Source organism: Eurytemora carolleeae, unplaced genomic scaffold (assembly GCF_000591075.1).
Source record: "Eurytemora carolleeae unplaced genomic scaffold, Eaff_2.0 scaffold54, whole genome shotgun sequence".
NCBI classification, from domain to species: domain Eukaryota; kingdom Metazoa; phylum Arthropoda; class Copepoda; order Calanoida; family Temoridae; genus Eurytemora; species Eurytemora carolleeae.
This window is the reverse complement of record NW_019396185.1, coordinates 400661-416608: the sequence shown is the minus strand read 5'-3', so window position 1 is coordinate 416608 and position 15948 is coordinate 400661. Positions and strand designations below refer to the sequence as shown.

Here is a 15948-nt window from a genome sequence, read left to right as displayed (position 1 = left end):
GTCTTCATTATTGTATTCTAGTCCATCAATATTGTATTCTAGGTTTTCACTATGAATTCTAGGTCTAAATTATTGTATTCTAGTCCATCAATATTGTATTCTAGTCCATCAATATTATAATCTAGTCCATCTATATTGTATTCTAGTCCATCAATATTGTATTCTAGGTCTTCAATATGTATTCTAGTCCATCAATATTGTATTTTAGTCAATCAATATTGTATTCTAGGTCTTCAATATTGTATTCTAGTCCATCTATATTGTATTGTAGTCCATCAATATTGTATTCTAGTCCATCAATGTTGTATTTTAGTCCATCAATATTGTATTCTAGGTCATCAATGTTAGTGGAGGTGGTTCTGACTATCTGCCTGTATTACCTAAGATCCTATTACCCTGGAATACCTGGATTGACAAGGTAATATTTTTTCTGTACTTTAAATATGATGAAAATAAGTTTTGTTTGATTGTGAACAACATTGAACATTTTGTAATCACACGGCTAAATATGTTGTGCGGCAGGAGCACATGATAATTTGTATCCATCATACATTATACCTCTAAAACTCTTGGTCCCTGAGAAGTCCAGCAAATGTTTTATGTATACTATTATGAACATTTAAAAGGTTGTCAAGTCATATCCAGAGATTTAACATTTGTCCAGATGTATATAGTTAAAACCCGCTTCTTATCTCTGGGGAAGGGAATTAAACATAAAGGTCAAGTTTTTTAATCTTTTGATACTTTTATCAAAAAACTATTTTTTTCCCATTAAAATTATTTATTTACTCCAATTCAGCGAATTAACCAGAAAAAAAACATGCCTAATATCTGAGGGGAACAATTGTTAACAGGGTGAAACCGTTGTTAACAAGGGGAAACAATTGTTAACAGGGTGAAACAATTGTTAACAGGGTGAAACAATTGTTAACAGGAGGAACAATTGTTAACAGGGTGAACAATTGTTAACAGGGTGAAACAATTGTTAACAGGGGGAAACAATTGTTAACAGGGGGAAACAATTGGTAACAGGGTGAAACAATTGTTAACAGGGGGAAACAATTGTTAACAGGGGGAAACAATTGTTAACAGGGGGAAACAATTGGTAACAGGGTGAAACAATTGGTAACAGGGTGAAACAATTGTTAACAGGGTGAAACAATTGGTAACAGGGGGAAACAGTTGTTAACAGGGTGAAACAATTGTTAACAGGGAAACAATTGGTAACAGGGTGAAACAATTGTTAACAGGGTGAAACAATTGTTAACAGGGTGAACAATTGGTAACAGGGTGAAACAATTGTTAACAGGGTGAAACAATTTTGAACAGGGTAAAACAATTGTTAACAGGGTGAAACAATTGTTAACAGGGTGAACAATTGGTAACAGGGTGAAACAATTGTTAACAGGGTGAAACAATTGTTAACAGGGTAAAACAATTGTTAACAGGGTGAAACAATTATTAACAGGGTGAAACAATTGTTAACAGGGTGAAACAATTGTTAACAGGGTGAAACAATTATTAACAGGGTTAAACAATTGTTAACAGGGTGAAAGATTTTTATAAAGAAAATATGCACCCTGCTGTTTTCACTTCAATGTTTCTAGGGAGGAGGTTTTGGGGAACAGAGAGGTTCAGTTAACAGCGGTATCTTTACTGAATAAGGTAGGTTCAGTATACCAGGTGTCCCACTTAACAATCTAAAGAATGATATACACTGAACAGGGTGTCCAACCTGTGAATGACCAACTTTGAAAAATGAAAATTTACTTTAATTCAAGTTGAAATTTTTTCTATGATAAAATACCCTTAATAAATGAGAAGGCCCATATTTCACTAATTAATATAAAATATGTCAGATATTTCAAGTCATCTATGAATTGTTACATTTAATGGTTAAATGGTTAAATTTTGTGATCATTTTAATATGTATTCTATAGCGATTGTCAGTTATATCGATGTTTTGTATTACATGCTATTGTTGAGACTACTGTACTCAAAATAAAAGCTTATATAAAACGAATTGAAAACAAAATTAATTCCTGATTTGTTGATTCACTGATTTGATTTTTGGAATATTTAGGTATGCCACTTTTGATTGATCCATAGGTCTTCAATAGAATGTGTTCAAATATGATTATTATATTATGAATTTACGTTCACAATATTTATTCTTTTTCTATCCAATGTTTCTGTATTCAAAACATTCGTCTCCGCCTGCGCTGGCTAATTAAATCAAAGCAAAAAAATGTGGTTCTATGGAGGACAGTTGAAATCAAATAATAAGACATATCGGATAGAGATATATAAAATAATCCTTAGTTGTTCTCACAGGGACTTTGATGATTTTATTTAAAGGATTTTCTTTTGTTTAGATAACGAGTGAGTTGATACTGATAGTGAAGGACAATGGGAAACCATTTGCATTGTTCGTCAGTGATCTCTTCCATAGAACTAAACTACAGAAGGTGCAGATCAAATATTTTACATTTTAGTCTTTTTGATAAAAAGCGGAATTCTTTCTTTTAATAACCTATCTTAAATGTTTGGACTCTGCACTTGTATGGCCAAACCTTGAATTTAATTGGGTTTTTTTTCCAAAAACCTCAGGAAAAATTAAAGTAAGCAAAATCACTTAACTTTACATGGTTCTTTAACAGTCGTGTTGACACATGGGGAGTATATTAAAGGAAAACAAAAGTGGGTTTAAAGCTTGGGAAGCTTTTTTTTTAACTTAAAATTCAACAATTTGAAATGTGAAATCAACATACTAAAGGTGGATAACGATTGTTTGAGCCTTGAGGACTCATAATTGATGTTTTCCTGTTATAAAATAATGATATAATCTCACCCTATTCTACATATTTTAGGTGATACTTCATAGTTTACTGTCGGGATTTATTGTTATTGTTATTGTTATTGTTATTGTTATTGTTATTGTTATTGTTATTGTTATTGTTATTGTTATTGTTATTGTTATTGTTATTGTTATTGTTGTTATGATTATTATTATTATTTTAATTAATATTGTTATTGTCTTTGTTTTTGTTTTTGTTTTTGTTTTTGTTATTTTTGTTTTTGTTATCATTTTGTTATAGTTGTTGTTGTTAATGTTATTATTTGTATTATTACTATTATTATTATTATTGTTTTTTTTACAGACGACTTATAAATTATTTAGCACAGCATTTTAAAATGTTTTGTTAACTCTAGAAGTATGAGGATACAGACCTATAATGTTTTGTTAACTCTAGAAGTATGAGGATACAGACCGACCCCGACTTCCCTACATAGACTCCAATGTGATGAAGTACACCCCGGAGTACCCGTTCTCGGAGCAACCAATGTTTTTAGCAGCAATTCTTTCAGCTCTTCGGCAGCATCAGCTTAGGTAAATGAGATTCAAACTTTTCCACGTTTATAAGGGTTATTTATCATATTTATTAATTAAAAAATCAAAAATTTAGAATCTTTGCTCGATGAAAAATGCTCTCAGGAAGATACCATGAAAAAGTACCTTACATTATTATGTTAATATTAAAGAATTTAGATTTGAAACTTAAATCTTTTTAGAGATTTGCATCATCATTGGTCTGGTCTAGTCATATCCTGTCTACCTTTTCTAGGAACTGCCCTTACACAGGTCAAAACTTTTTTACAAATCTTTATCACGTTTAGGATCTGGTCTTTATCATCCACCTTAATCTGCATCTAGAGGCCAACACTTCAGTATTTTTAATCTGTTCATAACGCGCTGAGTTGATTCCCCTCCTGTTTTAATTAAGTCTTTGGACACTGCCACCGATTTCTTGGGGAATTTTCTGTATATATCCTTAGTAGAATTGAAATCTTTCAATATGAAAGATTATGCTGTGGATATTTATTTCTTCCGATGTTGGTTAGCGCTATCCCAATTATCAGGTTTAGTCTCAGAAATAAAAAAGAAAATTGGGCCAATATAACAATAAAACAATAAGGTCTAAAAACTTTTTGAAAAGTATTTAGAAAAATTTAGAAATACTAATTTTTGTTATTTAAAGGTCGTTACAAGTGTGTCAGCACAAATTTGGAACAATTTGGAAAATTTAGCTAATCTGGCAACTAACCGGTAAGCATTTGGTGATTTTTCATTGCTTCAGGCTTTCTTATTGAAAATTGCATTTTCTTACAATCATTCAACTTTCCCTTTTTCATTTTATAAAAAGTGCATGTTTTGGATTTTGGTTCAACTAGGTTTTTTTTTAATGAAGATTAATTCTCAATTTACATTTAATGTTTAGTGATATCTACCAAAGTGTACCTAGTGACTATGTGCTGACCCAACTGGAAGCATTGGGTCAAATTCTGTCCTACTGTTTACTAGAAGGAGGACAGGGGGGGCTGTCTAGTGGACCCCAACCCAACCTTTCAGCTTCTCATCAGAACAGTATTGTTGCCAACCTTGTTCATGTGTTTGGGGGTCCGGTCAATCCATCAAGACAGCCAGCAAGTAAGGAACAGCTACTTTCAGCAAGACGAAGTTTGTTGTCAATGACCCCTAGACTGGTCCTGGCTCTGATAGCGCTTTGGAACTCAGTGAGTAAAAGCTCTGATCAGAAAAAGACTAATTGGTTGGTTGGGAGCAGCAAAGCTGTTAAAAATATGATTCTAGATCTTCTCTCTCCCATAGCTACAATTCATCCAACTTACCTTCTGTCTGCTGTAGCAGTGGCCTGGGCTGAGAAGGGGATAAACCTAGACCTGAACCGGAAGGTGCTGGTGGAGTTGGTAACATCATTACGGATGTTTCCAACCTCCACAGTATTATCAACGATGAGACTGGTTCTCAAATCTCCGCCTCCAGTGTCTGGTAAAGGAACCCTGAGTCTTGAAGTTTCAAGTCTACAATTCCTGTCCTCCTATCTCTCCTCTACCTCGCCCACTACCCTGGCGGAGTCATGGAACTCACTCAAGGACTTGTTAAAAGACTGTTTATCTCTAGCTCCACCCTCCGTATTCCTCGCTTTAGAAATCCTTCATCAAGTTGTTGTGAGCGGTGTGGCTGCTAACCTAGAGAAAAGGGATTCAAGAGAACTGCAGGTAGCGATGTGCCTTTCGTTGTTTTGTTTTTGGGTCGTTTTTAGCCTTTATTGTCTTTCGGGGTCAAAAATTTGCATGATTATTAACTTTTTTATTTTAAACATTTGCTGTTCTGACACTAACCCTGGCAGAAAATAAATGAAAAAAAACGATACAAAAACGAACAACTTTTAACGATCATTTTTGGACCGATTTTTAACATTTTTTAAGGCAGAACATATTGCAAAGTTAAATAAAGGCAAACTTTAAAATAATACAATTTTGAAATCTTGAAAGTTTTATAAATATTTTTTTAAACAAACCTAAACGATTAACAAGACTAACTGCAGGAGATGGCGGGGAAGCTGATTGAGTGCGTGTCTGGGATAGCAGGCTCAAGATTAGAAGCGGGAACCTGGCTTAGAGGAATCAGAACTGTTAGAACAGATATACAGGTTAAAGGGACTCTACACGTCATTTATTGACAAGGGTGCTAAAATACTTTCCTCTATTATCTGAATTTTATAAATTTCAATTCTAGTTTTCTAGAAAGATGAAAATTGATAATTTCTTTAAACAGATAAACGAGATTATCCTCATAAAGCATTGTATCCATTTAAAAAAAAATTTGTTTCCAAAAATAGATAGATATTGTAGATTATTATTATTTGCAGGATGAGGGGCGGGAGGATGCTACTAAATATGCTGCTCAGGCTCTGACTATTCTGGGTCAGCACATGGCAACAATCCTAGATATCATTTTTCAATCAGAGGAGAAAGAAAAGGAATGAGATGCATGCTTAGTATTCAAATTACATTTATTTGATGAATTGTCATCACTGAGGTCAGTTCTTTTGTATGAGAGCACTGGTCCTTTTACCGAAAAGGGAACATTAATATGAAACAATTTAGCGCTGTAAAAAACAGCCGACTTTTCTGAAGGAATCAAATCATACAAAAGTTTCAACCTCTTGTTAAAATGTTAACAAAATGATAATGATTGACAATAATGTTTTATGTTAGATGTAAAGGTGTGGCGGATATGAATATCGTCTTCCTGAATAATTCTAGAAATCCAAGGAGGAGTTTCTCGATCAGCTGATATATAAAACATGTGTTAATCATTCAATTATTTTTACTATATAAGTTAAGATTTTAAATAAAGTTAATCGTTGAGTAACTCTTTTCCTTTATTTATTGATTATTAGTTAATCTGCATCTTCTACTATAGGTGTTACCCTTACTAACCGGTGTGATGTACAACACAGTTCCTTATCTAAGGAACCATTCTAAGGTAAACCCAAGGAGTATGGAATATAAGGGGGAAGGAATTGACCCGGCCCGCCATACCATTTAATTATACATGCTTTGCAGATGGTACTCCATTTGAATAAGCAATATTTGTCTGATGTACAAACACCGCGTATAATACATGTATTCAGAATAGGTTATTGTACTCATTAAAAAGTGAAAAAAGTAGGCTCAATTACGCCAAACAAACACATTTCTTTGGGATGCAAAAATATTTGGCATTACAAACATATTTTTTTACAGGGTGTCCCACGAAACATGACAATTGGTGAATAGTTTTTAATGTCTTCTTCAATATGCTGTATTAGATATTAAAGACTTAATGTAGTTCATTTTGTTAAAAAATCTTTTATTCAAATGTATTTTACGTTGAAATTAATTTTACTTTAAGATGACTCCCATACAATATTTTTTATTATTCTCTTTCGTATCAAACAACTTAACAAATTATGAAAGAAGGCATTTTAAACCATTCACCAACTGTCATGTTTCGTGGGACACCCTGTATAATAAGATAAATTGGGAACTAAAATTGTTGGTCATTAGAAATAAAATAGAAAAGAAATTTATAAAAAAATCGATTTTATTAAATATGTTATTTTAAAAATTGACATTTAAAAATTAAAAGACGACCTTAAAAACTATTTTTCAAATGGAGCACCGTCTGCAAAGCATGTACAATCATATGGTAGGGCGGGCTGGGTCGATTCCCCAGAGCCGGTAATCCCGGTTTCATCATTCAAGAATGGGGTAAGGGAATTATGTAGATACCAATTATTTTTGTTAAGAAATGTTACGGCTTTTAAATTCTCTTATTAGTTTTTATTTCTCAAATAAAGATACTGTCTCAAACTGGCTCTGGATCAATATTTTCCCTTATTTAGTAGAAACAAAAAATGTAATTACCTGAACCTTTCAGTCATACTTCAGTTACAATGGCTAATTACATAATTCTTCGTGGCATTTCTTTATTAACAGAAAGAAGAAATCCGACCTTTTCCTGTAAAATTCATTAAGATCATTACTTTTCCCCAGGTGGTGATAATTTTCTAAAAAAAATACATTTTTATTTTAATTTGTATATATTGTAAGAACCTGAGAGGGACATGTATAATTGTATCAATTAAAAGGTGATCAGTGATCACACTGTCTTAAAAATGGCGCCAAGACAGCGACTCGTAAACATTCTTTCAAAAATTAGCGCCAAAAATGGACGGGAAAAAAGAAACAATAAAAAAAGAACATGGAGGAAGGAGAAAAAAGATTAACAATTTGAAATAATTAACTATGGATTTAAAAAAAAAAAATTCATTTTAAAAAGTTGTAAAAAATTTAATTGCAAGGTTGGAATGAGTATGTTGCGAGGAGGTGCCCAGGTACTAGCAAGCGTATCCGAGTATCCATATACCCGGAAATCCTGGAGGAAGGAAGGGATGGAACTACTCCTAGATCCAGCATTCTTCCAGATGGATCACGAGTCTTTAAGGTATATATATTTCATGAGGGGGTTGAAAGAAAAAATTGTATTTAAAGGGATTGTAAGCGTAAAATCAAGTGACCCTTCATGCAAAGCTGACAACGCCTAATTTACAACGGTACCCTTAAAAGACTTGTCTCGTCAAATATGCATTAGATATCCATGTTTTGCTCATTTAATCTGTTCATTTTTATTTGTGGTTTCTATAAAAAAGTGACTTGGGCATTTCTTACTCTAAAACAACCGAGATAAAATCTGAGTTGAACATTTTTTCTTTCACATTCTTGATCAGATTAAGGTTTCAAGGGTACCATGGTTAATCAGGCATTGCTCTCTTTGCATAGAGGTTCACCTATTAATTACGCTTCCAGAGCTAACCCTTTTAATTGTCTTTTATCAGCTTAATTCAAGTATACTTGTCAATGCACACTCCCAAGGTATTTTAGATTTAACAAATTGTGGCTTCTGCAATAAACTGAAGCTTAAGTTTTTTCTCAATTTTTTCGCAGAATTTACATTTATCTTTTAGGTTTTGGAAAACTACGACCGATAATTTGATGACTCATGATAAGATCACATTTAAGGTAGTATTAACATTTAATGGATAAACAAATTCAACTTTAAGGTAGTATTAACATTTAATGGATAAACAACTTCAACTTTAAGGTAGTATTAACATTTAATGGATAAACAACTTCAACTTTAAGGTAGTATTAACATTTAATGGATAAATAGCTTCAACTTTAAGGTAGTATTAACATTTAATGGATAAACAACTTCAACTTTATAGTTTTATTTATTTTTTTCCTTCTGGAGAAGACTTCCGTCTCATTTAGTCTTTTTTAATTTTTTCATTTCCGTCTCACGATTTTTTTGAAATATCGGAATTTTTTAGGTTGTCTTCTTTTTTGTTAAAATATCAAACAATGAAATACTATTTTGAATCTATATGGCTTTTAAGACCAATTATTATCCCAAAACCAGTTTTGGTTTGGTGTTTTTTTTTAACCAAGAATTTGTTCAGTTTACTGAGGTATCGGACAAATATGCAAATCATGCATCAAAGTTTTTATATTATATCTAAGTGAACACATTTTGCAGAGTAGAATAAACCAAAAATTACAGAGTATATCATGCATATTTAGAAATAAACCTTCTCTATGGAATCGAGTCTTTAGGGATTCGAAAGTTTGAGTTTGTGGCAAAGGCTCAATTCCTTTAGTGTAGTTTGATGTAAAAGGGCCAAAAAATACACTGATTTAGAATAATGCCCAACATCACGTCGGACTTTTACAGACAAGGACGATAATATGTTGATTATATGCTAATTAGACGTTTTCCTGTATTAACAGCATAAGACAGTCCAACATATCCTTGTTCTCCAGTAATGTGTTGATTATATGCTAATTAGACGTTGTCCCGTATTAACAGCATAAGATAGTCCAATATATACTTGTTCTCCAGTAATATGTTGATTATATGCTAATTAGACGTTTTCCTGTATTAACAGCATAAGATAGTCCAATATATACTTGCTCTCCAGTAATATGTTGATTATATGCTAATTAGACATTGTCTTGTATTAACAACATAAGATAGTCCAATATATACTTGTTCTCCAGTAATATTTTGATTATATGCTAATTAGACGTTGTCCCGTATTACCAGAACTGTCCAACATATCCTTGTTCTCCAGTAATATGTTGATTATATGTTAATTAGCTGTTGTCCGTATTAACACCATAATATAGTCCAACATATCCTTGTTCTCCAGTAATATTTTGATTATATGCTAAGGAGCTCTTGTCTCGTATTGCCAGTTTAGGACAGTCTAACATATCCCTGTTCTCTAGAAATATGTTAAAAATATGTTTAGGAGTTATTGTCTCGTATTGCCATTCAAGGACTGTCCAACATATACCTGTTCTCCAGTAATATGTTGAATAAATGTTTAGGAGATGTTATCCCGTATTGCTAGCCTAGAACAGTCCAACATCTTCTTGTTCTTCAGTAATATGTTGATTATATGTTTAGGAACTATTGTCTCGTATTGCCAGCCTAGGACAGTCCAACATCTCCTTGTTCTCTAGTAAAGAGCAGGAACAGGAACAGCGGGCCCTGCTTCTTAAACGTTTAGCTTTTGTTATCTTCTGCTCAGATGTTGATCAGTATCAGAAGCAGATGCCGGATATAACAGGTAAATCATAATAAATTGGTTTGATTTAATTTGATTTGAATTGATTTGATTTGATTTGATTGATTTCATTTCATTTCATTTCCATTTGTTTCATTTGATTTGATTTGATTTGATTTGATTTGATTATTTGTTATGTTTCTGCCTCAGTCCGATAGTTCTGTTTAGATCGATTATCTGAATGCCTGCGTACTGTTCCTGTATCTCCAGCTGTACAAGCAGCTGTTTTTCTTTGTTTCAGAGTCATTCTTCTGCGCATGTCAGGTAATGCGCGCATATTCACGTCAAACTTAAGTAAATTTTACTTTAGGTTAAAATCATTCATATTTTCAATTGACACTCTTCTTGTTGGAGAACTACAGAGAAGAATACAAAAATTGAATTTCTAGTATGTACCTTTGATTTTTTGATATTTGAACGCAAAATAAAAAATATTGAGCTATGAGGTCACAAAGTGGGAACAGTATTTAGTAATGTCGCATAAACTTCTGTCGAGGAGAGCGTGGATTATTTGAATTTTTTTTAAAAAAATTGTATGATTTGTTCATCACGAGTTTATAAAGTAATTAGTTGAGAGGTGAAAATACACTGTACAGTGTTTATGAATTTTTAAAAAAATAATCATTAAATACTTTTCGCCCTAACATTTCCAAATTATGATCGACATTTTTTTGAGATTTCCAGTTCTTTCCAACAACAAAATCTTTTTTTTGTAAAACAATGAAGAAAACAAAATATTTTCGAAAGTTTATAAGTCTTACAACCTGTTCATGATTTACTCTTTGTCATTAGATAGCTAATGAATCAACGTCTTATTTTCATGATTAGTGGGGACCCCTGTTTGTTATTATTGTTAATCTGGGTAACTAAGAACTTGATCAAATCTGATTTATTACAGCGGTACATGTAACGTTCTTGTGGCCTGTAATAATTACTGAGATGGTTCAAGTATTCTCCTATATTGAGCAGGAACTAATCTCAGAATCCCCACAGTTCAGGTAGAAATGAAAACTGAAGTAGTAGATTCTTGTTCTCGGTACTGGGTAGGCAACTAAGCTGGAAACTTTTCTTAATCCTCTCAGATTGGTAGAATTCAAAGTACTTTAGTGGACAAAGATTATGATAATCTTAAGATTAACAAAAAGAGGAGATCAAGCAATGATCTCCATATCCAAGATTCTAAAGTTTTCAGCTCTAGTTGGTTGTTTTTGGATCGTTTCTTGCCTATATTTTCTATCAGTATCCAAATTTGACAAAATGTAAGTAAAATAATTTTTTTTTTCTAACCATTTGCGTTTCTTTCATGATAGAAAAAAATTGGCTATAAACAACCCAAAAACGAACATTTTTTAAAGATTGTTTTTGAATCTTTTTTTATTTTTATTTTTTTAGAATTTAGATGTTGCCAAGTTTAATGAAAGTAAATGGATTTTTTACCGATATCTATTTTACTTCAATCATTTTTTTTTGTTTTACAAATTGACTTGCATACAGTAAAAACCCGATACCGAATTAAATGAATTTGAGAGTTCGCTTAACTACCATATCCGGTTCAAATCCTAATTTACCGATTCAAATTCTTATGAATCTTGCATGATTTGTAATTTACAACTCATCTTCTAAATTTTGATCTGAACATGTTCAGAGATACATTAGTTGCAACATTTTCAAATTACAAACTTATTAAGTATTTTCTTAAGTAAAAGTAAAAGCATAGACGACATTTATTCCAAAGTTTTTTGGTTCTTGCTGTATGACAAATAACAATAATGATTCTTTGCCGTTTTGAGAAGATTTTTGACATCTTCAACCCTTTATTTGACTAAATCTATTTTTATTCAAACTTTTTTAATTGTTGTGATAAAATTATTGTAAAAAATATATTCTATAAAAAGTATATTTTGCATGCTAACACGGTGGTGGAAACTAGCTTTTACTATTGTACACTGTACAGGGATAAGAAGAGGTAATTATATCATGCTATGCAGATTTTTCTAAAATAATGTGGAATATAAAAGACGACTTCATAATTGTGAAACCGGGTAACTGGTACAATAAACGTTACTGTTTATTTTGTTTTCACATTGTTTGACATTTTTGTTAACTAAATAAAAAATCCAGTAAAACTGTTGTCCCTTCTTTTAATTCTACTTTATTATGGAAACCACTATATAATCTATCTGTATATGCAAAGTAGTAATCTCTGTTTTTTGTCCGATCAGAACTCAGGAACCCCTTGAACGATTAGACTCAACTTTTGATTTGGGAAGCTCGGTAGAAGCTGCAGTTCTAAATTTATTTTGTTTACAATTATACATAGAGAGTTGTACTCCTAAGCTAGATATATTACAGTGATAACTAGAAAACTCTGGAATAGGAAGACGACTGTACAGCAATACTTAAATGTAATTGATGTTGTTACAAAGCAAAACAATTTACTGAACATTTATTAAATCAATAATTCAGTGAAATGGGTCTGTTTACGCTGCAAAATTGCTTTTTCGATGCTCATTGGTCAATTAAAAGTTCTAAGTTAAGCAGCCTAAAAGTCGACTTCATATTTCAGTATTTTTAAAGTTATAACTATATGTTAAGCAATATAACCGGAGGCCGAATTTAAAGAATTTAAGTCGCGTCTTAAATCCACCAAAACCCGGTTTAAATTGAGCGCCGGCTTAAATCTTGAAACATTTGATACAATTTTAAGTGAAACCAACCATAATTAAGCCGCGGCTTACATTTAAACCGCTGCTCAAATTCTTTAAATTCGGCCACTGGTGTGTTTTTAACAGAAAAATTAATAAGAAGGAAAATCTAACTGGGTCTAAGTGTGCGGGTTTTGGCATGAATCTTAAAGTCCAAAAAAGGTCAAAATACAAAAAACTAAGTCTGAGTTAAACGATTATGGGATATAACATTTCAATCAATGAAGGCAGGATTCCTACTTCTATTAATAAATGTATTTATATATCAGTTCTCACCTGAAGCGTGTTTCAACGATGGACTCTAGTTGGGTAGCTGCTGCAGCTCCTGGTCTTCAAGCACACAATTCTCCAGCCTGGCTTGGAGTATACCTTGCTGTGTGTAAACTACTAGACCAGGTATACCTTGCTGTGTGTAAACTACTAGACCAGCTATATTTTGCTTTGTGTAAACTATTAAACAAGGTATACCTTGTTGTGTGTAAACTACTAGACCAGGTATACCTTGCTGTGTGTAAACTACTAGACCAGGTATACCTTGCTGTGTGTAAACTACTAAACCAGGTATACCTTGCTGTCTGTAAACTGCTAGACCAGGTATATCTTGCTGTAAACTACTAGACCATGTTTACCTTACTGTCTGTAAACTACTAGACCACTTTGCTGTCTGTAAACTACTAGACCAGGTAAACCTGGCTGTAAACTACTAGACCATTTATACCTTGCTGTCTGTAAACTTCTAGACCAGGTATACCTTACTGTCTGTAAACTACTAGACCAGGTATATCTTGCTGTCTGTAAACTACTAGACACAGGTATACCTTGCTGTTTGTAAACTAATAGACCAGGTATATCTTGCTGTCTGTAAACTACTATACAAGGTATACCTTGCTGTATGTTAACGACTAGACCAGGTATACCTTGCTGTGTAAACTACTGGACCAGGTTGAACTTATTTTAGTTTGAAATAAATGATTGAGAATTGATTTAAAGCTAGACAAGATGATTTTAATTTTTATATTCTGAGAGAAAACTTATAAATTATTCGTCATGAATGTCATAAATTCCTTTCTCAACCTGACGGCCCTGAGAACGCCTTAGTAACTAACATGGCTAGTTTTTCATTTTATTTAGGCGGTTGCCCTTCCTGCCTCTCTTCTTCCTCAGTTTCAGATGTATAGATGGGCCTTTGTCAGGTATTCAATTCAGGATTTAAAGTTTAGATTTGGGAAATTCAGTTAATTGCTTCGATATTTGATATTTGTTAATTTTTGTTCTGTTCTTGCGGTGATATTCGTGTTTTTTGTTTGTTTTATTGTTATTTTTCCTTTATTCTGTTATTTTATCATCAATGATTACATGTAATAGGTAATGCAATGAAAACATATTGGTTCTTGAATTCACACAGTCTCACGCTTCTGAATCTGGAGAAAGGGGTTGGTTTAGTATTCTTGTTCTATCTGCACCATGGTACCATTTAAACCTTAATCTAGACCAAAAAGTGATGATGTCTTTGTCTTTCTATCTAGCAAATGATGATTTTAGATTAGTAAAAAAGTAGAAATTTCTAACAGATAGAAAAGTAGAAATTTCTAACAGATATAAAAAAGTAGAAATTTTCTTACAGATAGAAAAACGACGATATCTTCTTCCCCTATTGTTGCTCTGATAAAAGTTAAAAGGGTACCATTGTAAATCGGACATGCATCTATATGCTGACAGTCCCTTTAAAAGAATCTTACATGTTTAACTAAGAGCAAAAATTGAAGAATTTTTAGGTTAGTTGACATTTTCTTTATTTACCAGGGAAGGATCCTGTCCCCAGTCCCAACTTCAGAACGGTCACAGCGATTCAAACAGTCAACATGGGTCTCCCAGGGAACATGGTAATTCCTCGTCATCTGACGGTGGTTCCCCGTCTTCCCACGGTGGAACTTCGTTACATGTTCAGGATTTTGTTCCACATATTGCAAGGATAGCAAAGCTCATAGAAAGCAAGGTAAATTATTTTTGTTTAAAATATATTTAAAAGAACTACTGGTGGTAGGTCAAATGGTCCTTCAATTTTAGACACCATTAAAAAAAACATTTTTGGAAGAAAAAAAAATGTTAAAAAAAATTTTCATGCAAACTTATCATTTGTTCAGGTTGGTAGAGAAATCCATCCTCGTCCTGTAGTTGCAGGAGAACCTTTGCTCACAACTAAATATATAGATTCTCTTGTAGATCTAGGTAAACTCACTAAATATATAGATTCTCTTGTAGATCTAGGTAAACTCACTAAATAAATATAGATTCTCTAGTAGATCTAGATAAACTCACTAAATACATATAGATGAGCTCTAGTTCATCTAGGTAAACTCACTAAAAATATAGATTCTTTAGTAGATCTAGGTTAACTCGCTAAATATATGGATTATCTAGTAGATGTAGGTAAACTCACTAATTAGGGTAAATATAAATTCTAATGGGTGATTTTTTTTAATTAGCCCTTAAGCTCAACTTTACATGGAAACATTTATAACATTAGGTCGGAGAAGGACAATTTCTCATTTAAAACGGATTTGCTTTAAGTATTGTTTCCCAGGTCCCTGGTTCATTACATTGTCTTATTCTCTAACAGTTTGTTTCCCAGGTCCCTGGTTCAGTACATTATCTTATTCTCCAACAGTTTGTTTCCCAGGTCCCTGGTTCAGTACATTATCTTATTCTCTAACAGGTTGTTTCCCAGGTCCCTGGTTCAGTACATTATCTTATTCTTTAAAGGTTTGTTTCCTAGGTCCCTGGTTTAGTACATTATCTTATTCTCCAACAGGTTGTTTCCTAGGTCCCTGGTTTACTACATTATCTTATTCCCTAACAGTTAGTTTCCTAGGTCCCTGGTTTAGTACATTATCTTATTCTCCAACAGGTTGTTTCCCAGGTCCCTGGTTCAGTACATTATCTTCATCTCCAACAGTTTGTTTCCCAGGTCCCTGGTTCAGTACATTATCTTATTCTCCAACAGTTTGTTTCCTAGGTCCCTGGTTCAGTACATTATCTTATTCTCTAACCGGTTGTTTCCCAGGTCCCTGGTTCAGTACATCATCTTATTCTTTAAAGGTTTGTTTCCTAGGTCCCTGGTTTAGTACATTATCTTATTCTCTAACAAGGCAGCAAACTAAGAGTGTACATGCAAACTCAATGCAAAGGTAAACTAGTTTATA

At 32.8% G+C, this 15948-nt stretch overlaps 1 protein-coding gene across 1 annotated transcript in view; it reads left to right on the top strand.

The window, feature by feature from the left end:
* LOC111697533 (protein dopey-1 homolog) overlaps positions 1-15948 on the top strand; it is a 35861-nt gene that overhangs the window by 19365 nt on the left and 548 nt on the right. The window contains exons 29-50 of the mRNA XM_023467559.1: positions 335-418; positions 1608-1665; positions 2376-2468; positions 2871-2915; positions 3255-3391; positions 3574-3643; positions 4041-4108; positions 4281-5079; positions 5409-5513; positions 5733-5843; positions 6290-6352; positions 7713-7855; positions 8376-8430; positions 9881-10043; positions 10209-10304; positions 10939-11038; positions 11995-12006; positions 13015-13141; positions 13877-13938; positions 14549-14741; positions 14890-14974; positions 15522-15933. Coding sequence (XP_023323327.1) covers positions 335-418; positions 1608-1665; positions 2376-2468; positions 2871-2915; positions 3255-3391; positions 3574-3643; positions 4041-4108; positions 4281-5079; positions 5409-5513; positions 5733-5843; positions 6290-6352; positions 7713-7855; positions 8376-8430; positions 9881-10043; positions 10209-10304; positions 10939-11038; positions 11995-12006; positions 13015-13141; positions 13877-13938; positions 14549-14741; positions 14890-14974; positions 15522-15933 — 3081 coding nt within the window. The remainder of the gene's footprint in view (positions 1-334; positions 419-1607; positions 1666-2375; positions 2469-2870; positions 2916-3254; positions 3392-3573; positions 3644-4040; positions 4109-4280; positions 5080-5408; positions 5514-5732; positions 5844-6289; positions 6353-7712; positions 7856-8375; positions 8431-9880; positions 10044-10208; positions 10305-10938; positions 11039-11994; positions 12007-13014; positions 13142-13876; positions 13939-14548; positions 14742-14889; positions 14975-15521; positions 15934-15948) is intronic.